Source organism: Salvelinus sp. IW2-2015, linkage group LG17, assembly GCF_002910315.2.
Source record: "Salvelinus sp. IW2-2015 linkage group LG17, ASM291031v2, whole genome shotgun sequence".
Lineage (NCBI taxonomy): Eukaryota > Metazoa > Chordata > Actinopteri > Salmoniformes > Salmonidae > Salvelinus > Salvelinus sp. IW2-2015.
The window spans coordinates 22057166-22085096 of record NC_036857.1 but is presented as its reverse complement, the minus strand read 5'-3'; the positions used below and the strand labels follow the sequence as shown (position 1 = coordinate 22085096).

At 40.6% G+C, this 27931-nt stretch overlaps 2 protein-coding genes and 1 non-coding gene across 4 annotated transcripts in view; 1 reads left to right on the top strand and 2 right to left on the bottom strand.

The window, feature by feature from the left end:
- Positions 1-4125: 4125 nt before the first annotated feature.
- On the bottom strand, positions 4126-6565 carry LOC111976239 (pancreatic progenitor cell differentiation and proliferation factor). Its single transcript, XM_024005003.2, has 4 exons — positions 6410-6565; positions 4793-4955; positions 4605-4698; positions 4126-4453 (listed from the first exon to the last, which is right to left on the bottom strand). Exons 2-4 carry the CDS (start codon positions 4923-4925, stop codon positions 4315-4317), a joined length of 366 nt encoding a protein of 121 aa, XP_023860771.1. The 5' UTR covers positions 4926-4955; positions 6410-6565; the 3' UTR covers positions 4126-4314.
- Positions 6566-7656: 1091 nt separating this feature from the next.
- Positions 7657-7728, top strand: trnae-cuc (transfer RNA glutamic acid (anticodon CUC)). The gene has a single exon. It is a non-coding gene; the product is annotated as a tRNA-Glu (tRNA).
- A 442-nt stretch (positions 7729-8170) lies between these two features.
- LOC111976866 (tumor protein D54) overlaps positions 8171-27931 on the bottom strand; it is a 31957-nt gene continuing 12196 nt past the window's right edge. The window contains exons 6-10 of one of the 2 annotated variants that reach the window (XR_002878971.2): positions 10317-10343; positions 9089-9133; positions 8910-8978; positions 8756-8805; positions 8350-8639 (exon numbers count right to left, since the gene is read on the bottom strand). Coding sequence is in view for 1 of the 2 variants with exons in the window: in XM_024006015.2 (XP_023861783.1) it covers positions 8778-8805; positions 9089-9133; positions 10317-10343 (100 nt within the window). In the remaining variant the exon portion in view is untranslated. Of the gene's footprint in view, positions 8640-8755; positions 8806-8909; positions 8979-9088; positions 9134-10316; positions 10344-27931 lie in introns of both variants that reach the window. The other variant, XM_024006015.2, reaches the window with a different exon arrangement.

Below are 27931 nucleotides of genomic sequence, written 5' to 3'. Positions count from 1 at the left end.
AACGAGGGAACAAAGTAAATGTCTCTTTTCTTAGGGAGTCTTCTGACAGTGTACCACTATGTAAAAGACTGCATTGGTAGCCTAAGTCCACAAGAGATCAGCAACGAGCCAGAAAGCAGCAGCATGAAGATTGCAAGCAGCCGTCCAGTTAAACTTCAGCAATCAACCAATAACATTCACAGGGGCGCAGCATAGGACCACGGCTAGCTGACAGTAACAGAGCTGACTGCAAAACTGTGGGATTTTCTATGGGCTTAATGTATGTTAAAGGTGTTGTTTATGCCCATACTTAGCTGCTAATAGCATGTGTGTTTGAGAGAATGACCTCAGTCCAATTGAACAATATCTTTGACTAAGTGAGTGTGTGAGTGTAAAGTTATTATAGTGCACTCATTCCAAAGAGCTGAGAGTGTTCTGCATCATGTGAATAAATAATATCAACGCTATTTTCCTTAAAGTCCATTTCAACTTGACAATCTTCATTGTGGCCTCTTCGGTTTGAATTCAGGCCTTAGCAATGGCTTAATTAAAGAAGGATTGGTTGCAGGTTTACATGTTTCTGGCTGGGAACAAAAGGCAAAAGCTATTTCACAATCTGGGCACATGTATGGAAATGTATAAGCATCCAGTTGGAGGGAGAGCTTAGTCCTACCTTGACATGCCAAGAGAGTACCGTACCAGAAGCACAGGCTGGGTTTCCCTCTCTCATGCTTCACATGTGGCAATATATCAGATCTCTAAAGCTCAGTGGGGTTGCATTATAACTGTACTATAACAGTAACTAACTTATTCTTTTAATGTATTATTTGTATTATAACACTATCTTATTCTCCAGAGTTTATGCCTTTGATCTTTATGCTTCAGTGTTGACCAGAAACGTGTGGCGGTCACCTGAGCGATACTTTACTGCCAGGAGACTGTTGTTGACACATAACATTACTGAGCATTACTGAACACTTCAGGGAACACTGTGTTAACATGGAAGTTCCTATTGGAACATGTGCACCACAGCGCACAGTCTGCAAACACTCAATAACATGATCCCAGCGTGTACACGTTCTCCCTGCATGCTGCTGATCAGAAATAGTCCAGTGATAGAGTAACACGTTAACCCTGGCCTACTGAACTTGGTGGCTCTGGCCACAAACACTGTGTTCCCCTCCCCACACAAACACTGTGTTCCTCCCCACTCTTAATACTTATAGGTTACTTGTTTATTATTAAAAGGGGGGAATATCCTGATCTTGGCTTTAGCCTCAACCCTAATTCTAACACTAGCTTTATGTCCACATCCCAGTTCAACCCTAACCCTCAACCCTAATCCTAGCTTTATGTCCACATCCCAGTTCAACCCTAACTCACAACCCAGTTCAACCCTAACCCTCAACTTCATGTCCACATCCTGGTTAAACATTAACCAGCTCTAACTTCAACCATTTGAGAGCATGCTGTGTCAGGGGAATGTACGGTGTCAGGGGAAACACCGTACAACTGGCGTACACCTGGCACTGCGCCCAGCCCCCCAGAGAAGTCACTAGTGCACGATAGGACAAGGATATCCTGCCGGCCAAAAAAAAAAAAGATCAGGACAAAGGATTCATGTTAGAACCAAGTATAAATGAGGATTATGTCTACAGGTCTCTTTTGTGAAAGACATTTTATCTCAATGACAATAACAATATATAAATAAAGGTTCAATCAAATGCTTAGCTACAGTAACTGGAGTAAACCTTGTTGGCAACTTCAATCAGTGTAAAACTAGTGAAGTATTCACATTTGTTCCATGTGTAATGGTTTTCTTCCAGGGGTGAAGGAGAGGACCAAAGTGCAGCGCGGCTAGTGTTAAACATGTTTAATAAAGAACAAGTAAAACACTACAAACAACAATACAAAATAACAAATGTGCAAAAACCGAGACAGACCTATCTGGTGCAGACAATCACAGAGACAGGAAACAAACACCCACAAAATCCCAACACAAAACAAGCCTCCTATATATGATTCTCAATCAGGGACAACGATTACCATCTGCCTCTGATTGAGAACCATATTAGGCTGGACATAGAAACAGACAAACTAGACACACAACATAGAATTCCCACCCAGCTCACGTCCTGACTAACACTAAACAAGCAAAACACATAATAACTCTGGTCAGGACGTTACACCATGCTATAATTAACAATCTTGAAAGTGTATTTTATTGTGTCCTTGTTGATATTTTCAGGTGCCTACTCCACCAATGTGTTGAGATCATAGAAAGTCTGTATAAAAATATAGTGTACATTCCCTTTTATCCCCTAAGAGACTGTGAAAAACAATGTGAATGACTCTGCAGCAACACAGAATGTTCCACAGGTGGTTGACCTATATTTCAGAACAGGTGTACTGTATTATATAAGCATAAGCCATCGTCTTTACCAATTAGCTGTTGCTAATCATATTGTAGCCTAATCAGCCTAATTGCATTAACAGTGGCTGGCAGCATGTTATAAAACAGACACTACACTTATCAGTATTGTCATGAACAAAACTGACAATGGAGTTTTGGGGATTATTATCATTACTGTTATCTGGTTACACATTGTGGACACCAGAACGGTTCATTCTCAAATCTGTCTATCCCCTATCATTGCCATTACAAGTTCAGTATAGTGGCTATGAGTTAATAAGAATATTGACTCCTTATAAAAGTTATAAACTACACTTTCATCATTAATTTAATAAATCAGGTAAAATAACTACTTAGCAATTTCTACCCTAATCTTGTTGATAAGATTGCATTTTAAATTATGTGTGTAAACTATATATACACACACACACATGTAGTTATATAAACAGTATACACAGCACCAGTCAAAAGTTTGGACACACCCACTCAAGGGTTTTTCTTTATTTGACTAATTCTACATTGTAGAATAATAGTGAAGACATCAAAACCATGAAATAGCACATGGAATGACATAGTAATTCTAAATAAATCACCGACAAGTTCACTAGCAAAGCACACGTGGAGATCATCCGTTCACCTACTCTGCGTCTCACAAAGACATGGCAGTTGGAACCAAAAATCTCAAATTTGGACTCATCAGACCAAAGAACAGATTTCCACCGGTCTAATGTCCATTGATCAAGTCTCTTGGTGTCCTTTAGTGGTTTCTTTGCAGCAATTTGACCATGAAGGCCTGATTCACGCAGTCTCATCTGAACAGTTTTTGCGACTGCACTTAACTTTCAAAGTTCTTGAGATTTTGTCTTAAAATGGACTGTTGCTCTTTGCTTATTTGAGCTGTTCAGTCTTTTCCCCAAATAGGGCTCTCTTCTGTATACCACCCCTACCTTGTCAACACAACTGATTGGCTCAAACGCAATGAGGAAAGATATTCCACAACTTAACAAGGCATGAAGTAGAGCGGTAGAGATACTCTCAATGATCGGCTATGAAAAGCCAACTGACATTTACTCCGGAGGTGCTGACTTGTTGCACCCTCGACAACTACTGTGATTATTATTTGACCATGTTCTGTTGGTCAAATAACCACTATAATCTCCACCCGGCACAGCCAGAAGAGGACTGGCCACCCCTCATAGTCTGGTTCCTCTAGGTTTTGGCTTTTCTAGGGAGTTTTTCCCCTAGCCACAATGCTTCTACACCTGCGGTTTGGGGTTTTAGGCTGGGTTTCTGTACAGCACTTCGAGATATCAGCTGATGTAAGAAGGGCTATACAAATACATTTGATGAAGCTGGTTATGAATGCACAGAGTGTGAAAAGCTGTCAAGGCAAATCTGAAATAGAATTGAATTTGTTTAACACTTTTTTGGTTTAGTCTTTCCATGTGTTATTTCAAAACCCTGGATTTTTTAAATTTAACTAGGCAAGTTAGTTAAGAACCAGTTCTTATTTACAATGACAGCCTACCCAGGGCAAACCTGGGCCAATTGTGCACTGCCCTATGGGACTCCCAATCACAGCCAGATGTGATACAGCCTGGATTCGAACCAGGGACTGTAGTGACACCTCGTGCACTGAGTAGGTGTCAACTTGACTGGTACAGTGTCTATAGTTATAGACAAACAAATATTTAGGGACTTAGTCACTTGAATAGGGAATACAAGACAAAGTATTCATTGCAAGAATTTTTATTTATTCAACAGCAAAAAGCATGATAGAGAAATCCTTTTGTATATAAAAAAATATATTTATAAACACAGAGGGAGGAAAAGCAGCCTCAATCACTAAAAAGTTTTAAAATCTGCTGCCTCAATCTCCGACTAAACTCAAGGTGTGGTGAGGTGTTGGAGAAGAGATGGAATTAGGAGGGTGGTGGGCTCCCTTGTTCCACCTTCCCAGAGTCACTGCTTTCACCGAGTTGCCTACTGAGCTGCTTCTTCAACACCATCTCCCTGGCGATACACGCCACCTGCCCGTTGGTCACTGTGTACGTTCCACTCCTGCAACAAGGAATATTGTTTAGGTAAAGAGGTACAGAAAAACAATTAACCGGTTACTTGTGAGACATCTTACAAAGGACAAATTAAGCACAACATTTAAACTATGCATGGTTTTAATCCATTTGTGTGACTCTTGGGTTAGGGAACTCACTTCTGTTCAGATCCAATCATGCTGCCAGGCTGGTTCTGTTTGTTTGGGAAGAAGAAAGAAGACCACCAGTGACCAGAGTCCTGTCTCTGCAGACCTGAGGAAGAGAAAACAAAAGGAAACTTTAGGAACCGAGTGAGAGATAATGTTCTTAAGTAAAACGCGTCAGAGTGCGAGAAACTGCTCTGTACCTGGGGGGTGTGGAATGACTTCACCAGCATACTCAGAACTGCCACAGGAGCTGTTGCTAGAAGTGGAGCCTATGCGCCTTCTATAGTAATCATGGGTGGCGATGAGAGAGCCAGTGGACGGAATTGATGCCATTCTCTTTAACTCCGCTCAAAGATGGAAAACCTAGGGAAGAGAGAAGGGGATATTAGGAGTGTGGAGACAGAAACCATGCAAGCAGAGGCAAGTGATACTGGGATGAGCCAAATAATATTGCTATGGATGCTGCTAGATGTCATTAAATGTGCCATAACGCAACAGCCTCAACATAGGCTTTTGTACAAATTTGTCTTTGTGGAAAGACCCATTTAAAATCAGCCTGCAACCCATTCACAGCATTGCGACACCTCAGAGAACAGGTCTATATTCAACTTCATCCAAAGTGAGTTAGAAACATGCCTGAGTGACAAATTCTGGATTACTAGCATCATCCAGTCACAGAAGCCGGTCATTAGCCTATTATAGGCAAACGTGTGTTTCCACTTCCCATGCTCCTGACCCCTTGAGCCTCTCTGATATCACTGTTTGCTTAGCCCTCAGTCTGAGGGGTGTGATAGAGACCAGCAGCTGTGCAAAGTGATTTCCACACCATGATCTGCAAATAAGTGGGCTGTCTGGGACCAGGGTATGCAGGTATAATGTTCCAACTTCCAGGCACCTATCCAGGAAAGTGCACAGGCTAGGTGAGTCACAGGACTCAACACTTGGCGTGAGGCGCTACAGGACCTCTAAAAAAAAGGTACTGACTAAGCCACTCAAAGCAGGATATCAGAAAGCAGGACTATACAGGATGCAAAACTCTTCTCAAACACTGTAGTGGAATGCTAAACATATGGTTTTACTCCCCAACCAAACTACATTGCCATAAGCAAAAACAAGTGGTTTACTGAGAAGCAACCTGATTACATTTGAGTCAGATTTATCAGGTCCAGTCAGGGCAGAAGTTCAGTCCAGATGGTTACTGGCTAGGGATTGTCAGGGTAATGTATGTCTGTGCTACATAGGCAGTCACAAAATATCAAGGATAAACCAATCCCCTTTACACAGTGGGGAAGGGGGGAAAAAAGGTACTTCCGTTAGGCACTATTGGATGTGTGAATGTGCATTGCATTCATGCCAGCATTGCCAATCACACCTCATGTGCAGAAAAATAAGAGACCAACACTGGCAAGTGTATGATAAAACAGAGCATCTAGACAAAATGTAGATGCAAAGAGACTATACAATATCAGCAGTCAAGGCAACAATTATTCAACAAATTAGAGAATTCTTTGATGTTCCTCTTTGATGATCAGAATCAGATAATATACAAAGCTGGTAGAAAGAGAACCCCCCCCCCATTCTGCTTTCACTATTTTAAGGCCATTAGCCTACATTGTTAAAGGCCATGTGGAATATTTTTTTCAATAATTTGTGCCAGGACAATAAAATATATTTAGTGTAGGTCAACATATGATTGGACACACATTGTCCGTTGTTATCTGGGCAAGTAGCCCAGTTTATTCAATTGCCATTCAAGCTGGCATAGTCAGAGGCGAATATTTTTTAGCCTTTTCTAAAAGCAATCAAATCAATCTTACCTTTTTATTTGGCGTTTGATGATGTTGAAAAACACCAAAGGCGGTGGGTATTTTGGCAATACTCGGTGAATGAAGCTAAACGACTACTCTTGCCCATTTGTGGTATGTTCTCGAATAGAAAACTTCAAATTATTTCTGGTGTGCTCAGTGTAGAATGATGAATAGGGACAAGCAGGTAACTTTATACAGTGGGTGCTGTGACGCATCCTGGACGAGCTGCTCATGGGTGGGGTTAGGGCACGTTTAGGCTTACGTTTCCAAGGAAGCCAACCTGGACTCAGGAGTAGACGTAACATAGCAAGCGTAAATATGTACTGAAATTAGGGCAAATACTTTTCGTATGGTGTGTACAAATTTGTGGATATCCATCATCCATTTCGTATGATATGTTACTTATTACAATTCTTATGATATGTTACGAATTGCAATGTGTACAATATGTTACGAATTTGCTAAATGTATGACAAGTTATGAGTTCCAATTTGTTGTGGCTAACATTACCTATATGGATAATGTGAACTAAGATATAGGTTATGGTTAGGATTAGGGCTAAAGTCAGGGTTAAGGGGTTATTAAGGTTAGGGGTTAGGAGGCTAAAGGGTTTAAGTTTAGGGGTAGGGTTAGCTAACATGCTAAGTAGTTTTTTTAAAAGCTAAAAGTTGTAAGAAGTTGCTAATTAGCTAGTCTTGTCCTTGATGAGAGTCAAACACAACCTTTGGGTTGCTAGACTTCGCGTTATATGCACGCACGCCTTCCGTCCATCCCGACCAACTACCCTATGTAATCATACCGAAAACGTTTTTCGGGTGTACGTTTAACATGTTACGTCTAGTTAAAAGGCTGGGCGAGCACAAAACATGATTTGCAATCAATTGCAATGCTCTTGACAGACAAGTCATACAGGATCCGCAGCTGTCCCAAACACGAATAACCGAACTTTAACCCAGTAGCCTACTGATTGATTCACTGTTTTAATTTGGTCTTCTACAGCGTGGAATTTCGCATTTAGGAATGAATCCTAACTGTGAAAGCAGAACATAATGTCAACATGTGATTATCTGGCTTTTTCTTTTCAATGTTTGTAAGATGATTGGAATCACAGACTATTGTAACAAATCCTATAAATGATCAAATGTTATTCCCTCAATAATAACATCACGAAGAAGAAAGACGCAATAATAGTTTTTTCAAAGTTAACAATATAATCTTTTGGAAGAGTATTTATCGTTTTCTAAGCACTTCAGACATCCCTGGTGGTCTAGTGGTTAGGATTCGGCGCTCTCACCGCCGCGGCCCGGGTTCGATTCCCGGTCAGGGAATATATATATATTTTTTTAAAACAACATGACAGTGACTATACTACCAAAGTCCGTTATACCAAGTTAACAATATCAGTTTTTGAAGTGTATTTATAATTTTCTGAACACTCCAGACTTGCCCGGGTTCGATTCCCGGACAGGGAATATGTTTTTTATGTTGTTGTTTTTTAACAACATGACAGTGACTGTACTACTGAAGTCCGTTATACCAAGTTAACAATATCATTTTTTGAAGAGTATTTATAATTTTCTGAAAACTTCAGCCTTTCCTGGTGGTCTAGGGGTTAGGATTTGGCGCTCTCACTGCCACGGCCGGGTTTGATTCCCAGTCAGGGAATATAAGTTTTATATTTTTTAAACAACATGACAATCACCGTTCTACCGGAGTCTATTATACTACCGTATCATGGTTATAGCTGTGAACTGTAACAATAATACTCACTTTCATTTCTCTCTTTATTTCCCCCGAAAGGTATAGTATCCAAAATCAGACCAGACCACTTTTGTTTTAATTGTAAATTATCTTAATGTACATAAATACATTACTGTACATTTGTGATTGTTATGTTCTTAGAATGCAATAGTAGAATATGACAATTACATTTTCCTTCAAACAGTAGGACAATATACATAACTACATATTGGAAACACTACTTCATATTTAGAATGAATGAAAGGTTGGAACCAACACTGTCAAAGCCATACCCAAGTTATCAACTTCCTGCATAATGTTTACTCTTTGAAGGGGTAGTGTGGACAATGACATCAGGTTAAAGTGATGAAGGGAGTAGTGAGATTACAGATGGTTGAGAGAAAAATGGATTATGTTAGAAGGAACCACTGTTCTGAGATGGGTTTCTTCCAAACCCAGAGATATCTCTGTCAATCCCTGGAATTCTGGACACCTTGTTCTGTGTGGGAGAGACAGAAGACAGTAGAGACATGAGGAATTAGTTGTAATATTAAAGATGAGAAAATACAGTATTTTCTGTTCTTTATGTTTGTGATTGTTCTCACAGACACTTACCTTCACACTTCCCACCATGTCTTCAAAAGGACTTGAATGTATTGGAATGTCTACAAGGAGGCAGAAAGACACATCTCTTAAACAATGGAAATCACTTTGAGGTATCATTTCAGGTTAAAGTAAGTTTTTCAGCTTGAAATGTAACTTTATTTACTTGCAGCATTAATGTCATTCTAATGTCGTTCACCAGACTCTTCCTCCCCAAGCACTGTTCGCAATTAGCCTGGGGACGAAGTTAATATAAGTCAAACATCATTCACCGCCTATGGAGGTACTGCAGAAAGTAGTAGTAGTGCAGAATTTCAGTGATGTCAGGTGTGCCCAGTGTTTTACCTCATTGACATAGCAGGCACACTGATGGAGTGGCCCAAGGAGGGGCTGGTGCGTCCGAGAGCAGAAACAGAGACAAAGAGAGATTAGTAAGAGTGCAACAGTGCATCATGTAGTATAGCAGTACAACATGTAGTATAAAGTAGTAGTATAGTAGTACATCATGTAGTATAAAATGTAATATAGCAATACACCATGTAGTATAGCATGTAATATAGTAGTAGATCATGTAGTATAGCAGTACATCATGTAGTATAGCAGTACAACATGTAGTATAGCAGTACAACATGTAGTATAGCAGTACAACAGTACGCCACCCGTCTCCCGGGTGGCGCAGTGGTCTAGGGCACTGCATCGCAGTGCTAGCTGCGCCACCAGAGTCTCTGGGTTCGCGCCCAGGCTGGGCTGGGTTCGCGCCCAGGCTCTGTCGCAGCCGGCCGCAACCGGGAGATCCGTGGGGCGACGCACAATTGGCATAGCGTCGTCCGGGTTAGGGAGGGTTTGGCCGGTAGGGATATCCTTGTCTCAGTATGTAAAAGAAAATGTAATAAAATGTATGCACTCTACTGTAAGTCGCTCTGGATAAGAGCGTCTGCTAAATGACTAAAATGTAAATGTAAACATGTAGTATAGTAGTACAGCATGTAGTATAAAGTAGTAGCATAGTAGTACATCATTTAGTATACAGTAGTAATACAGTATGTAGTATAAGAGTGCATAATTTAGCATAGGAGTGCATCATGTAGTATACAGTATGTAGTATAGGAGTGCATCATGTAGTATAGAAGTGCATCATGTAGTATAGAAGTGCATCATGTAGTATAGCAGTACAACATGTAGTATAGCAGTACAACATGTCGTATACAGTAGTAGTACAGTATGTAGTATAGTAGTACATCATGTAGTATAGTAGTATATAGCACGTGAGCAAGAAAAACAGATAAGATCAGTAGCAGCTTAATCAGGTGAAGGTTGAAAGGTCAGCAAGCCAAGGTCAGCAACAGTAACTTGGCCTATTAGCTTGGGTAGTTCACTCAGATCTAAACTAATGCAACAGTTCACTCAGTAGTTAGTTACAGTAAGTAGTTCACTCAGATTTAAGGTAGTATAGTCTTGCAGGGCTGAGGAACCTGGACCCCCTTGACTAAAGCTAATGCAACAGTCAGAATATATCACATTGAAATCAAGGTTTTTCATTATCACAAGGCCAGGAAACTCCTACTATACTTACCGAGGTGGGCTTGGCAAAGGCAGTGCCCTGTCCGGTCAGTGGGCAGCGTTCCAGGAAAGAGATGGGGAAAGAGAGATGGTCAGATAAAGTAATCAAGAGGTGACATGGAGTTGTAAATATTGACAGTGCGCTGTATGAGTGAGAGAGTGTGTGTGTGTGTATATATAAAAAAATACTTAAACCATTAATGGCAAGCAAAAATGCATCACAGCGACAGCTATCCTTTACAGAGGCTCAATTTAAAGGCTTTGAAGGAACAGTAAAGTAGATAAAGCGATAATGTTGCCAATTACGACCGACTGGTCTGATTAGATTAAGGCTGTTGAATTTCTTCCTGTGATTGCGTAAACAAGTGCACAAGAAGAAACCTTTGTCCCAACAATGTGTCCTGTGAAGGGCCAGCCCAGCCTCACATTCAATTCGCGCATATATGTACAAAATGTATTTCAGCAGATTTCGTGCGTTTTTGTGCATTTTTGGGGTGGTTCAATTCGTTTGAAAATACACGAATTTCTGTGCTACTTAATTCGTGCGAAAAGACACGAATTTAACCAGTAAGCGACACACAAGCCGTTGCAACAACCATAGACGCGATCGCCTGTATTTATTTATTTTACGTTATGAATATATAGATATTTTGTCTTTTTTTAACCATTTAACCATAAGAGGTTATATATATATTGTCTTTATTTAATCCCTATTAAAACAATGTGGTTTTATGCCTATCTGTACTGTTTTCGATTTTTCTGAACAGACTTTTCAGGATAGAATGAATGTAAGCAATGCATGATGGTTAATGGTGTTTTATTCGGTTGTAGTTCCATGTATTTCTTAAAAAATAAACGTGTAAACCATTTTTATTGAACAGAATGTAACTGAAAATACAATGGCAGCCTTGTCCATCAATAACAAAACATTTTTTTTTCGTATAACATTTGGGGAAACGTATGCAGTCATTGTAGTCTTACATTTTGTTGGCCAACCAAAATTACCAAAACGTTAACCCGTAATAAGGCTAGGTTGGCTGAGTGTAAATACATGGCTCTGAGTGTAAGCACCTTTTCACTAGAAACGTTCTTGTGTTCAAATTACCGTCAGTGCAAAATAGCTAGAAAGCTTTCGTATTTCCACTTGGCTGCACCTACGGTTACGATAACGATAAATCAAGTGCAATACCTGCGTCGACCTGTGTCGAGCAGCAAAACACCGGAAAGCTTCTAGCCTACCGGAAAGTTACAAGAAGAACAAGAATAGTTACCTCATCCGGTCATGTGACACTCTGGATGCCCCCTAAAAGCAATTTCAACCGTTTTGAAAAATGACGCCTGGTAACCCCAAAAAAATACCAGGTGCATGAAAAGTTTGGACTTTTTTTGAAGTCTTTTTTTTTTTGAAAACCTCCATAAATCACTCAGGCCATTGACTCGAGAAGAAAAAACATAAAATATTTTCCAGAAGAAAAAACAGAATATTTTTTGAAAACCACCATAAATCACTCAGGCCAGCACCCATTGATTTGGGGCGGTAGTATAGCGCTCCCAGAGCGGGTATGGAAGTCTGGATCCCCCCTAAAAGCATTTAAGGCTCTGTGTGTCTTTAAGCACCATACTTTTTCACTCCATGCCTTGTTCTGTGTGTGTGTGTGTGTGGTGTGTGTGTGTGTGTGTGTGTGTGTGTGTGTGTGTGTGTGTGTGTGGGTGTGTGGTGGTGTGTGTGTGTGTGTGTGTGTGTGTGTGGTGTGTGTGTGGTGTGGTGTGTGTGAGAGAGCTTTTTCTTTGACATCTGTTTAGCGAAATTACTGATTTACAGTTCATGAGGGTTGACCGATTCACACATTTAAAGTTTTGGAAAGATTGACTTTTTAAACTCTTCGAAACAGCACATAGCCCATTTTAAGGCACTTCCGGTTGGCACAGGAAAGCTATAAGTAATACATATCCTGATCGGGTATGCTTTTACAGAATCCTGAGTTTTAAGTCTATACGTTAAGAACTGACTGATTTACACAGGGTTGAAGCTCACTAATATCACAACTGCTGGTTGGGTATGGAAAAACACTTTTAGGGTGATTTTATCCTTCCGGTTGCTCCAGGAAGCTTAGAATCAACACAGGTAGACCTCATAGTGGCTTGATGGATGTCATTGAAGACAGGTTCATAAGACATCATAACCCACATAGGCTTCAGGTTGAATTTAGGGGTGCAGGCAATGTGTTCCTATGGGGTGAGATGTCATTGTAAACTGTTTGATGTAAACACCTTCTCTTTAACTTGTTAAGGGTTAATGCACACCGGTCAATGTTAGGCTTGCACAGATCGGGAGGACCTTAGGAACGTTCCTGAGGTCAAATTGTGCTTCTAACCTTAACGGTTCTCTCTTGTTCTCCCAAAAGCAAAAAAATATGAAATTGAGGTCAAAGGGTCATTTGGGTCCTTCTTCTTGTCCCTGTCGCTGCACTCAGACCGAGCTAGCTACGGTCAAGGGCGGCATCTCGTTGAACTCGGCACGGCCTGGAGATAATGGCAATGCCATTGCAGGCTTGTGTGTCTTTAAGCACCCGTACTTTTTCACTCCATCCTTTTATCCTTTTCTTCGTGGTATCCAATCGCTAGTAATTACTATCTTGTCTCATCGCTACAACTCCGTATGGGCTCAGGAGAGACGAAGGTCGAAAGCCACGCGTCCTCCGAAGCGCAACCCAACCAAGCCGCACTGCTTTTAACACAGCGCGCCTCCAACCCGGAAGCACACGCCGCACCAATGTGTCGGAGGAAACACCGTGCACATGGCCCCCTTGGCTAGCGCGCACTGCCCCGGCCCGCCACAGGAGTCGCTGGAGCGCGATGAGACAAGGATCCTATCCGGCCAAACCCTCCCTAACCGGACGACGCTAGGCCAACGGACCTCCGGTGGCGGCCGGCTGCGGCAGAGCCTGGGCGCGACCCAGAGACTCTGGTGGCCGAGCTAGCACTGCGATGCAGTGGCAGAGCTTCTAGACCCACTTAAAAAATGTCGTCTGAACACATGCAACTGGATCTGTAACTTTTTTTTTTAACTCCTTTTTGTGAACATGACCAATTTGTCAATGTACGATTTCTCTTAAATTACGATAGATAAATGGCTGGTTCTTTTTTTCCTGACACCGTATGCTTATGTACTTTGACGTGAAGCGGTCAAATTAGCACCCTACTTACGTTTTTGACCTTTAATCCCAGAAAATGGCCATAACTCAAAAAGCGTTGAGGCCTCGACGCCATCTTGTTCGGGGCCAACTGTCCATTACGTCTTCGAAATATTTTCGTTAGGAGAAAAGGCCACATGCATTTGCAATGTGCTTGTGCATTTGCAATATTATTTATTTTCCCTCTGGTGGGAATTTCCTAGACTGCGGAAAATTACCAAAATGTGTTATTTTTAATAAAACGGAAAAACCCAAGAACGTCCATGAGAAGATTTAGTTTGATTGACTTCCTGAAAGATCTCTCCCGCGCACGGCGCCGACGCACGTCCGCGAATTTTAGAAACGTGCAGGACGTCTAGTAAGGGACCTTACATTTGCAATGTGGCGTCTCACTAACCATATGGCGAGTGCTAAAATGTTCCTTAAGGTATGGAAAGGCCTTGGAAAGGCCATAAGTGTAAGCCACATAATTCATTAATTTTACGCATTAACAAAGTGTAATAACATACGGAACAGAAAAAGACGTCTGAACTGCTGAGCCACCTGGACGAATGGTTGTGGTAAGTATAGATTCGAATACTTGGGTATCATTATGGTAAGTGGAGGAATACAGTTATAGCGGTTATAAATTGTAAGGGCTTAGCAGATCATGAAAAAAGAAGATACATTTTTACATGGCTAAAAGAGAAAGAAATATAATAGATATTGTTTACAGGAAACTCATTCTACAAATATAGAGGAGGCTGGGTGGAAAAAGGACTTGGAAGGAGAAATATATTTTTTGTCATGGGCAAAGAAACTCAAACAGGGTGATTACTTTTTGATCCGATTGTGGCAACTGTGCAACAGATCCGCAAGGAAGATGGATTAATTTTAAATATCCTATTGGACACAAAACAGATCTGGCTAAATTAATTATATGGGCCAAAAATGGATGATCCCACACTTCTTCTAAAATATTATAATAATCTATTGCGCTCACAAGCAACAATTGAATCTATTATTATAGTGGGAGATTATAATACGGTTTTAGTACCTCAAGGGATCGTAAAGGAAATCACTCCACAAACTATACCATCCACGCCCACACTCTTATTGTATAGAGAGAGATCTAGGCTAAGTGATTCTATTGTGAGTCTCCACATGAGACTATGTAGTGAGAATATATATGGAGGGGTTGATAAACCTACTTGAGAAACGATAAAGATGAATCGGTAGGATATTACAGGTGGTTGCGTACATGACAAGGAGTAATAAAGCGTCATAATGATGTTCAAAGTGTCAGATCTACCAGTATCCCTAGGAATGCTCTAATTTCTTGATTGCGAATCACATAATGCGTGAAAAGACTAAAGTAAAATCAAAGTCATTGGCAATTGTGAATAAGAACAAATTTTGACCACGATTGTAGAAGTTGGATCGCAGCAGTTCTAATGTTTGCGTGCTTTTCCCTGTCCAAAACTATACTAGTTACAGTCTTACAGAATTTCCACAAGTCTAAACCAGTACAACTACGCTGGACGGGGGGATTAACACGACACATTGGAAATGTAATTTTTTACAAACCCTGGTTAGACTAACTAAGGCAAACATATTGACTATTTCTTGTTATTTAATCTATAGAAAAATATTCAGATTGACTTTGATCGTTTGTATGGTATCAGCCATTCTAAACGCACACGTAACCCGATAATGAATATACAAAATATGCAAGTTTGGGGTCACTGAGCAGAATGTCTCTTACAGTTGGTTTGGTTGTTGCAAAACATCAAATTGCTCAGCATACAGTGTACGGCTGTTGTGATGTCCATTTCTGTTATTACTGGTTTAATTTGTGGTGTTTGTTGCGTAAAGGACATATAGATAGACTTGAAGTAGCTGATAGTAGAACATAACTAATTGAAAATTATACGTAGTATTTATCAACGACATTGTAAACCCCTCTACAATAGGCAATGCATCAAAACGACAGAGGACCGAATATGCTGTCAAAGTACAATATTATCTCCTAAATCACTACCTAGGGTGTTGGGTGCCAGATAGGCCACAGTTGATTGTTGATCTGCACTGAGCATAAATTTCTAATGCTAGGTTATCTCTCTACTAAAAGCATATACAGATATGAGTTAGACGGTTCTGTAATTTTTATCATTAGGTAAGAACACCTTTTTCAACTCTCGTGATAGAGATGATAAAGGCGAATACCTAAGATGCAAATTGTCTCAGTTTATATCACATTGTATGTATTTTTAACTTAATTAATTTGCATTTTATTGCATGAGATATTAGTAACTATGTAGTACACAATTAGACACAAAAGCTCAGAACTAGTTACCTAATTTATGTGTAACCAGTTACTTTTTGGGTGTCAGGGCAAATGCTATGGAGTCAAATTTACAGTTAAATCATAATTTTCTTAGTTTTGTAAAGGACATAGTTAGTGACAGAAATAATAAGTGTCAATATAAATAGTTAAATACTAGATACCCCAAAACTTCTTAAGGTAGATCACATTCCAGTAATTTTTTACTTAGATTGTCCTTGTTCTGTCTATACGACAGCAGCACGTTTGCACAGCCGCTTCCACTCCAACACATGTCTCACATTCAATTCTTGCCAGCAGGGATTTGGATGAGATACTCAAACTCTACGTGGCAGAGAACAGCAAGACTATTTTCTCCAGATCCTTGATATCAAGGTTATAGAGAGAGAACTGTCGGCTGGGGTACACACTATGCCGGCCTTTCGGCTCCCTGCCAGAATGTATATGTGCTCTACTGTGATTTTTGCCTATACTGTTGAAGTCTGGAGACATGGAACGCGAGTCCACTCAGTGGAACCGATTGGACGCATGTGCACTTCTTTTATCGGTGAGTCATCACTGGTTTAAGATTTGCCCTTGGCTTCAACTGGTGAGGTAGTTCGGCAATCGTGAGTCAGATATGTGCATTAAACAGCTAGAGAAGATCCCAGCCACGAAGACACACATCTTCAATTGTCTAGTATACTCATTGCTTAGAGGGAAATAGGGAAGGTTGTTTGGTCATAGATCTTCTAAGTAATTGAAGTATTATAGCATTCTCTATTAGTTGCACGTGACCCATCTCATCCTCCCTTAGTACGGTGCAGTCGTCGCTGTCCCCTTTTCCAGAAAAGCATCCAAAGAATGATGTTTACCATCCATAAAGTATTGTCGATCATGACCAGGCTTTGGGACTGGTGTTCTTGGGTTGTTAACCATCCTTCTATTCCTCCAAACAACGGTGAGATGGAGTTTAGAAGCAAAAAGCTCTATTTTTCTTGTCTAGCATCAGACCCTACAATGACCCTTAATCCCATTCTCCTCATGCGCAATACGATCCAGCCTGTAGTAAGTGTTGCCCGGACTCTTCATGTCACGGAGCTGAGACGCACTGATTATGGTTTCTCGTCTTTAATGGGCTTGCAAGCAGCCTGTTGCTCGGGGCCTACTGTGCATTACCCTGGTATGCTCGACACTGGCAACCTGTTGAAGGTACTGTTTTATATCCATGACGGCGTAGTGGTGTTATAACTCAATTGTATGTAAATTCGCTTTGTGGAAGACACTCCTGGTCGTAGGCTCCCAAGCATCCTACCTTTCAGGTCCATAATGACAAGTCCTATCAAACAAGACTCCCAACCTCGTTGTACGCTCATCCTGGGACTGAGTGCCCCCTCAACATGACTCCTCATGATAGCATTGAAGATCTGTTGGTAGCCAGCACGGAGGTAGAAGATCTTGCATGGAGCCCCAGCCCTCAAGGGAAGGGTGATTGGGATAACACGTAATTTACGACGCTGTCACAATCTTGAACATTCTTTTCTTCCATTTTTTCCTATTAATTGTGCCACACAACAGTTGGTTGCCTTCTCACCAAGGCTGGCTTGGCTATTGTCCTGTAGCGCCCATCCAGTTGTACAGGTCTAGCAATTTAAATGCTCTGATTGTCTTACAGCAGCTCTCTGGTCTTGGCCATCTGTGGAGAGTTGGAGTCTGTTTGATTGAGTGGGTGGTGGACAGGTGTCTTTTTTACAGGTAACGAGTTCAAAGCAGGTGCAGTTAATACAGGTATGAGTGGAGAACAGGAGGGCTTCTTAAAGGAAAAACTAACAAGGTCTGTGAGAGCCGGAATTTCCTTACTGGTTGGTGCGTGATCAAATACTTATGTCATGCAATAAAATGCATTAATTACTTAAAAACTCATACATGTGATTTTCTGGATTTTGTTTTAGATTCGCGTCTCCACAGTTGAAGTGTACCTATGAATAAAAATGAAGGAACCTCTACATGCTTTGTAAGTAGGAAAACCTGCAAAATCGGCAGTGTATCAAATACTTGTTCTCCCCACTGTATATGCGCGAATTGAATGTGAGACTGTGTTGGAAGGGCAGTGGTGTAAAGTACTTAAGTAAAAATACTTGAATGTACTACTTAAGAAGTTTTTTGGGGTATCTGTATTTAACTATTTATATTTGACAACTTTTACTTCACTACATTCCTAAAGAAAATTATAAAAATTTGACTCCATACATTTGCCCTGACACCCAAAAGTACTTGTTACATTTTGAATGTCAGTTGTATTGCTTTTTTAAATCAGAACAACAATTTTCAGCTGTGCTAACATAATTTCAAAAGGGTTTTCTAATGATCAATGAAACTTTTAAGATAAACTTGGATTAGCTAACACAACGTGCCATTGGAACACAGGAGTGATGGTTTCTGATAATTGGCCTCTGTTATGCCTATGTAGATATATATATATATTTTAATCAGCCTTTCAGCTACAATAGTCATTTACCACATTAACAAAGTCTACACTGTATTTCTGATCAATTTGATGTTATTTTAACAGACAAAACAAGGACATTTCTAAGTGACCCCAAACTTTTGAACGGTAGTGTATGTTGTGCAAAAAAAAGTCAATTCTGAATTATTTTGTCTTAGTTAAGAACAAATTGTCATCCAATAGGCTTTGATTACATTTCCAATATCCCCGTCCACGTGGAAATTCTGTAAGAGTTATATGGAGGCCAATTAGATGGTGGTCCAATCACATTCTGTCTCCTATTATTATTATTTTTACATTTGATGCCAGCAAGAATGAGACCAGGAAGTAATCAAGACGGCTAGCTTGATTAAGCCTCCTCCATGTATCTCTCACTAGGTCAGGGTTTTTCAACCTCCATATATCCACTAGTTCTAATGTATACATGATCTTTGTGATCTCCTTAAAAGTGCTTGATGGTGATAGTTTGTGGAGTGATTTCCTTTACGATCCCTTGAGGTACTTAAAACCGTATTATAATCTCCCACTATAATAATAGATTCATTTGTTGCTTGTGAGCGCAATAGATTATTATAAATATTTTAGAAGAAGTGTGGATCATCATTTTTTGGCCCATATAGATTAATTAGCCAGATCTGTTTTTGTGTCCAATAGGATATTTAAAATAATCCATCTTCCTTGCGGATCTGTTTGCACAGTTTGCACAATCGGATCAAAAAGGTAATCACCCTTTTGAGTTTCTTTGCCCATGACAAAAATATATTTCTCCTTCCAAGTCCTTTTTCCACCCAGCCTCCTCTATATTTGTAGAATGAGTTTCCTGTAAACAATATCTATTATATTCTTTCTCTTTTAGCCATGTAAAAATGTATCTTCTTTTTTCATGATCTGCTAAGCCCTTACAATTATAACCGCCTATACTTATTTCCCCACTTACCATAATGATACCCAAGTTTCAATTATACTTACCACAACCATTCGTCCAAGGTGGCTTAGCAGTTCAGACGTCTTTTTCTGTTCCGTATTGTTCGTGTCCTGTATATATATATATTTACACCTTTCTTCGCATATCTTTTATCTATTTTATTATCCAAGAACTCAACTACAAAAGCTTTCCTGCAAAAGCTTTCCTGCAAAAGCTTTCCTGCAACCCGCTTCACCAATTACAAAGGGTATTATTTACCTCAATCTGAAAATCCATCGTGGAAGATAGCCAGGGGCTAATTCAGAAGCTAGCCTGAAAGCTAACCAGAAGCTACTCCGATAGCTAGCCAGAAGCTAATCTGTAGCTGCCCCGAAATTAGCCGGTTTGCTGGCTAGCGTTGGTGTTTCAGCTGCCCACGTTTAGTGGTCATCAGCTATCCTTTAGCTCGATGAATCTACCTGGCACTTTTTGTGCAAACGCGACTCGACCGAGCATTCCGGGACTCTTTTTCTCTCAGATTCCCCGATTCAGCCGCAGGCTCTGGACACTTGCACCTTGATTTCGCAGCTACTAGCTGCAACAACGTGTGACTATTGGCTTACGTCGACCCCGGAGCAAACTCTAATATCTTCTGGGGAGTAGCCAGCCTGAGGATAAGAGTTAGTTCCCCTGGAGATCTTCATAATAAGACGTTAAGGGTGTAATCTAAATATTTCCATTGAGTTATGTATGTGTATGAATACACCGTTCTAAAGAAAAAGGTATAAATGATAAAGGCAAACTATAAGTTAAGCTGCTTATACTTGTATTTGGTACAGGTGAACGAAAACCAATTGTATTGGAAAAGCGAATTATTTTGATCATAATGTGTATGATATTGTTATAAAAATTGTGTATCGGTGCCATGTAAAGGATAACTAAGGTTAACTGAAACAGCTAAGAGAAGAAAAGGGAGGGGACCAAAAACACCAAAAGAACCACACAAGTTTAGTGATAGGCATGTCTCCGCCAATTACTGTTTTAGGGTTTAAGAAAGTTTTGAAGACTTATAATTAGAAACAAGACCTGTATATTCTCTGTTCATAAACTTGAGGTTAAAGATAACTTTTAGGGAGTAATTGTGTTTCTTTTGAGCAGCGTGATTGTGATTATGTTATAACTTAGACATAATCACCATCCGGACCCGTTCTTCTTTTGTTGCTGCTTCAGATACGAACCCCACCGGGCCTTCACGGACTGACTGCCCGCGACTGCTGCCGACGTTATCTGCCCGAGGGAGTTTATCCAACTGGCACCTCCGTCCTCCCGACGTTACCTGAACGCTCATCTGAGGCCCGCTAATCGTTTAAGCTGTTCTTATCGGCTGCTATTTGAACAAGTATATTGGACAACTATTATTTATATCGCTATAGTTTTTATATTATTTCCTGAGTCAACTATATTCTATTTTTGACCAATTTGGATTTATCCCCTTCTACCACACGGGAACCCCCACTACACGAACCCCGACTAACCTACCGAACGAGAACGCACGAGTATTACAAACAGACTCCATCCTATGCTGCTTACGATAGCATATGACCCGGCCAGCTGTCTGGATTCGCCACGACCCCAACCAACCTCTACTCACTGGACCCTATGATCACTCGATTAGCATGCCTCTTCCTTAATGTAAATATGCCCTTGTCCATTGCTGTTCTGGTTACTGTGTATTGGCTTATTTCCACTGTAGAGATTCTAGCACCTTGCTCTCTATACCAATTCAACCTCTGCAGTCCACCAACCTCACATATGCGATGACATCAACCTGCTTTCAATGATGTTTCTAGAGACAATATCTCTTCTCATCAATCACTCAATACCTAGTTTACCTCCACTGTATTCACATCCTACCATACCTTTGTCTGTAGCGATTATTCCTTTAAACTATTTTATCGCCACCCAGAAACCTCCTTTTACTCTCTGCTCTTAGTACTCTAGGCGACCCAATTCTCATAGCTTTTAGCCGTACCCTGAATCCTACTCCTCGTCTGTCCTCTGTTAATGTAGAGGTGAATCCATGCCCTGCAATACCTGCGCTCCACTCCTTATTCCCCAGGCGCTCTCTTTTGATGACTTCGTAACCGTAAATATGAAGACCTTGCTTCATTGCATGTTAACATTAGAAGCCTCCTCCCTAAGCTTTGTTTTGTTCACTCTTTAGCACACTCTGCCAAACCCGGATGTTTTAGCCGGTGTCGAATCCTGGCCTTAGAAGGACCACCAAAAATTCAGGGACATTTTCATCCCCAATTTACAAGATTTTTCAGACAAATAGAACGCCAAAAGGGGCGGTGTTGCAATTAACTGCAAAGACTGCCTGCAGAGTTCTGCTTATTACTATCCAGTCTGTTCCCAAACAATTTGAACTTCTACGTCTAATAGATAAATCCAACTCTCTAAAAATTACAAGTCTGGCTTTCAACCAAGATTGCCGCCTGCTACTAGACCACCCTACTTGCCCCCCAGCTGTTGCTCTGGACACATATATGGTGAATGATTGCCCCCCAACTATATTAAGAGTACGTATGCTGCTAGGGGCGTACCTAAATCATGAACATGCTCAGAGCACCAGCACCTACAATCTAGCCCTTGATTGCCCTCAAAATCTCTGAGCAACAAGATTATCAATGAACCTACCAGGTACCACCCAATTCCGTACAACACTGAGGTACTTCCTCATAGATACTCTCATCCTAACAAACTTGCCCTCCAAATACCTCTGCTGTTCAACACAAGATCTTCAGCAGATCACTGCCTCATTTGCCGGCATCCGTGAATGGTGTTCAGCGTCAAACGACCTCCATCATCTACTGTCACAACGCTCCCTGCATAGACACGTTTCATGCTGAGCAGGCCTTTCTAACTCGACCCTGGGACCGGGTATCCTGTAGAGATATTTGAGTCTACTCCCGTCAGTAGAGCGATGCAACTGACGTCATTTAATTATAAGATGCCTTCCTCACCATCTTGGAAAGCATTGCGCCCATTCAGGAAAGAAATTTAAGAACCAAGAACAGATATAGCCCTTGGGTTCCTCTCTCTGACCTTGACTGCCTTAACCAACAGAAACACATCCTATTCGGCGTTCTGCATTAGATCGAACAGCCCCCGTGATATGCAACTTTTCAGGAACGCCAGCAAACCAAATTACACAGGCATGTTAGAACAGCCAAAGGCTAGCTTTTTTAAGACAGAAAAAAAAAATTTGACTTCACTGCAACACAAATTAAAAAGATTCTGGAGACACCGTCAAAGTCCGATTGGAGAATAAGAAACACCTCACTCCCAGCTTCCAACCGCTTGCTGAAGATAGGAACACTGTCGGACACCACCGACCAAATCCCACTATAATTGAGACATTTCGATATAAGCATTTCTATCGTGACTGGCGGCATGCTTGTCCACCGGGCTACCCTCACCCGGCAACAACCAGCACTGCCCTTCCCCTCGTCTACTCGCCCAAGCCTTCCCCATTTCTCTTTCTCCCAAATACAGTTCAGCTGATGTTTCTAAATCGAGCTGCAAAATCTGGACCCTTATACAAATCAAGCCGGGCTAGATAATCTGGACCCTTTTTTCTAAACTATCTGCTGAAATTGTTGCCACCCCTATACTAGCCTCTTCAACCTCTCTTTCGTGTCGTCTGAGATCCCCAAAGATTGGAAAGCAGCTGCGGTTTTCCCCCTCTTCAAAGGGGGGGGGACACCCTGACCCTTACTGCTACAGACCTATATCTATCCATACCCTGCCTTTCTAGGTCTTCGAAAGCCAAGATCAACAATACAGATAACCGACCATTTCGAATCCCACCACACCTTCTCCGCAATGCAATCTGGTTTCAGAGCTGGTCATGGGGTGCACCTCAGCCACGCTCTAGGTCATAAACGATATCGTAACCTGCTCATCGATAGCGAAACAATACTGTGCACGCCGTATATTCATTTGACCTGCAAGGCCTTTGACTCTGTCAATCACCCACATCCTCATTGGCAGACTCGACAGCCTTGTTCGTTTTCTCTAATGATTGCCTCGCCTGTGTTCACCCAACTACTTCTTCTGATCGAGTTCAGTGTGTCTAAATTCGGTAGGTCTGTTGTCCGGGCCTCTGGCAGTCTCTATTGGGGGTGCCACAGGGTTTCAATCTTGGACCGACTCTCTTCTCTGTTTTACATCAATGATGTCGCTCTTCTGCTGAGTGTATTCTCTGCATCCACCTCTACGCAGACGACACTATTCTGTATACATTCTGGCCCTATCTTTTGACACTTGTTGTTAACAACCTCCAGGCGAGCTTCAATTGCCATACAACTCTCCTTCGTGGCCTCCAACTGCTCTTAAATACAAGTAAAACCAAATGCATGCTCTTCAACCGATCGCGCCTGCTCCTGCCCGCCTGTCCACATCACTACTTTGGACGGCTCTGACTTAGAATATGTGGACACCTACAATAAACCTAGGTGTCTGGTTAGACTGTAAACTTCTCCTTTCCAGACTCACATCAAACATCTCCAATCCAAAGTCAAATCTATGAATTGGCTTCCTATTCCGCACAACAAAGCATTCCTTTACTCATGCTGCCAAACATACCCTTGTAAAACTGACCATCCTACCAATCCTCGACTTCCGGTGATGTCATTTTACAAAATAGCCTCCAAAACCCTACTCAATAAATTGGATGCAGTCTATCCGACCAGTGCCATCCGTTTTTGTCACCAAGCCCCATATACTTACCCACCACTGCGACCTGTACACTGTCTGGTTGGCTGGCCCTCGCTCATACTCGTCGCCAAACCCACTGGTTCCAGTCATCTACAAACCCTGCTAGGTAAAGTCCCCCCTTATCTCAGCTCGCTGGTCACCATAGCAGCACCTACCTGTAGCACGCGCGCCAGCAGTATATCTCTCTAGCACCCCCAAAAACCAATTCTTCCTTTGGACGCCTCTCCTTCCAGATTCTCTGCTGCCAATGACTGGAACGAACTACAAAATATCTGAAACTGGAGACAACTTATCTCCCTCACTAGCTTTAAGCACCAGCTGTCAGAGCAGCTCATAGTATACTGCACCTGTCACATAACACCCATCTACAATTTAGCCCAAACAACTACCTCTTTACCTTACTGTAGTTTATTTATTAATTTTATTTTGCTCCTTTGCACCCCATTATTTCTGTCTCTACTTTGCACTTTCTGTCCACTGCAAAACAACCATTCCATTGGTTTTTTAGTTTTTAGTTTACTTGCTGTGTTTGTACTCGACTTCGCCTCCATGGCCTTTTATATTTTTATTTATTTATACATATATTTGTTTGCCTTCACCTCCCTTATCTCACCTCACTTGCTCACATTGTATATAGACTTATTTTTTTTTTTTCACTGTATTATTGACTATATGTTTGTTTTACTCCATGTGTAACTATGTGTTGTTGTATGTGTCGAACTGCTTTGCTTTATCTTGGCCAGGTCGCAATTGTAAATGAGAACGTGTTCTCAATTTGCCTACCTGGTTAAATAAAGGTTAAATAAATAAAATAAATAAAAACCAATGGTGTAAACTTACAATTTAAAATCACCATGATGATTAAATGTAGATATAGCTGTACCATAATAATTTGCACTGTTAAGCATACCGTAGCTGCAACTTTGTAAACCTCCAATTGTCCTAATATTCCACCCACTAAAACCTCCCCCATATCTAGGTCTGTTGTCACTGAGACCATCAGACCATCTCCCTGACTCATGATGCAACTTTGCGTCCTAAGGCAAACCCTTGGCGTTGGCCAGAGGGAAATATGGGCAGTCCCAAGATAACATAAATATCTATGAGGGTGCTTAAGAGAACTAACCAAATAACATGGGAAACTGTCAGAAAAAAATAAATAGTAACAATAATAGATACTATTAATATAAATAATAACAGCACAATCTTATAAATGCATGCTCATATTTGAAAAGTCCTAGCAAGGCTATAAGCATGTCAGCCCAGCCTGCTCAGTTCATTGGATTCAATTGTTCGGGGAAAAAAGGAAGAAATTAAGAGAAAACAACCTGAATATATCGCAGGACCAGTCCTTTTTTATGTCCATTACATGCAAGACATATTTCCTGTAGTCCTCATTATATCTTGTTGTATTCCGACAAAAAAAATTAAGAAGGAGAAAGGAACATAGATTCTAACGGCTACTAATTACTGCAAGTAAAAATTAGTCTTAGGCATCATACTGCCCATAAAGGAAGTTTAACTTACAATCGACTGACACAGCCATGGCACGATAGCCAAGAATATATGCAGTACTGACAATCCAGAGCGAGTAAACCTGTAAACCCAAACCTCTCTCCACCCATACACATTTTGTTTTTTATTCCAGGGTTGTTGCTCTATCACCTCGGCTGTTTTACACCTAGGTCTATATCATTAGAATCAAGAATATAAAAAGGTAGCATAAATAGCTTATATAGAAATATATAATATACCTCTCTCTCACTTAGAGAAGTGTTCTATCGTTAACTGTAATCAGTTTATCCCAGTGTTAACCGGCCCGCCACACACTAATAAAGACAACAACCCTGTTGACAATACCTAATCAATTTGCCGGCGTGTAACGGAACAATAATCATCCTTTACATTTTTTATAATGAGATTTATTTTTTAAATGTAAAAGGCAAATGACACCAATTATTTTAGGATCATATAGGCCTATTCCAATAGAGAACCTAGGCAGGTTTTTAATGATATAGTCCTTTATCATTGCCCTATAATAAATCTATTTCATATTTATAACGTTTTATCTTAACAGCTATTCATTCCAATTCACATCAGCGAACAATAACATATTTTAAGTCATAATATACACGACCTCTACAATTAGGCCATATCATATCAACTTAAAAAAACAACCTTGGTATTTCTAATGTACAATCTTCAAATTAAATAAGTAAATAAATCATAAAGAAAAAAGGTCAGCCTTACCCATCTTTGCCTTCCCCTAAATCAAAACCTGATATTAAGTCCATATAGAAAAAGGATAAGTTCATCATACCCATTCTGCATGACCATAAGTCCAACCTTATTTTAAGTCCACGGTTCCATACTGCATGAATAAAAAAAGTTGTTCATGCAAAAAAAAAGTTATACAAATTAATCCATATGTGTACTGTGTAACGCGGGGCAAATATCTATCGGGGACTACTTCAACAGCAGGTAGCTATCACACAGCCACGTTGTAATCTTCAAGTCCTTGAATATTTGGTTGTTTACATATAATTTATTGACCACGAGACGAACATTCTGCTTCACTGCTCGGAGCCTTTTGAAAGTGGGGTACAGGGCACGTCGTCTCTCCACTATTTTATGGGGGAAATTGTTCATCAATAGAGAATGAGGTGTTCTTCAATTCCCTACCCTGTTGTAACAAAGCAATTTTCATTTTGAGGTGGGTCAGCATAGCTACGATCGGACGGGGCCTTCCCTCGGCTCTGCCACCGAAACGGTGAGCCCTTTGAAAATCAATTGTTTCCACTTGTTCGTCCGTCATATTGAGATTACTTTTCCTGAACACCTTGATTTTTCCTCCGTTGACTAATAGTTTTCGTTTTCATCCTCCTTCATTGCCATTATAACAATATTATTTTTCATACTTCTGCACTTTAGATCAAGTAATTCGGCTTTCATTGTTTTATTATCATACCGTAGCCTCTCTGTATTGTCTTCTAGGGAGTCCACGGCAGTTTTCAATATCTTATTTTCCACTCGTATTTCATTTTATTACTACATTACTACTACATTTTATTACTTATTATCCATTCCTATTTTTAAGGCCTCAAACTCCCCCAGTAACCCAGGCAATAGATACATTTTTTTAACTGCTCGCTCATGCTTGTAAGCAATGCTCTATCTTCTGGAGACAGTTATAAAATCGTCCCCCTCCCAATGTTAAATTTTTTATTTTTGGCGGCGGCTTCCCATCAGTTTCGCTTGTAGAACACGAGGAAAGATATTATCTTGTTCGCTTCGATGTATCCGTTTCTTTTTCGAGCATATCAAAATGCGGATCAATAAATAGTTCCAGATTCTCTATATTATCCAGAATGTTTGCTTCGTAGTTATCAGCTAATCCTCAATTTCTGTGATTAATTCATGCGACAAGCTATGCCTACCACGCTGCCACGTCAGACTTGGTCTTTTACCAAATAGGGCTATCTTCTGTATACTTTGTCACAACACTTTTTTTGGTTAATAGATGATTCCATTTGTGCTATTTCATAGTTATTCACTATTATTCTACAATGTAGAAAATAGTAAAAATGAAGAAAAACCCTGGAATGAGTAGGTGTGTCCAAACTTTTGACTGGTACTGTATATATATATATACTGTTGAGCGTGAAAAACCCAACAGCATTGCAGTTCTTGACACACTCAAACCGGTGTGCCTGGCACCTACTACCATACCCCGTTCAAAGGCACTTTTGTCTTTGTACTTTTGTCTTGCCCATTCACCCTCTGAATGGGACATACAGAATCCATGTCTTGATTGTCTCAAGGCTTAAAAATATTTTTGTAACAGGTCCCCCCCTTCATCTACACTGATTGAAGTGGAATTAACATGTGACATCAATAAGGGATCATATCTTTCACCTTGAATCACCTGGTCAGTCTGTCA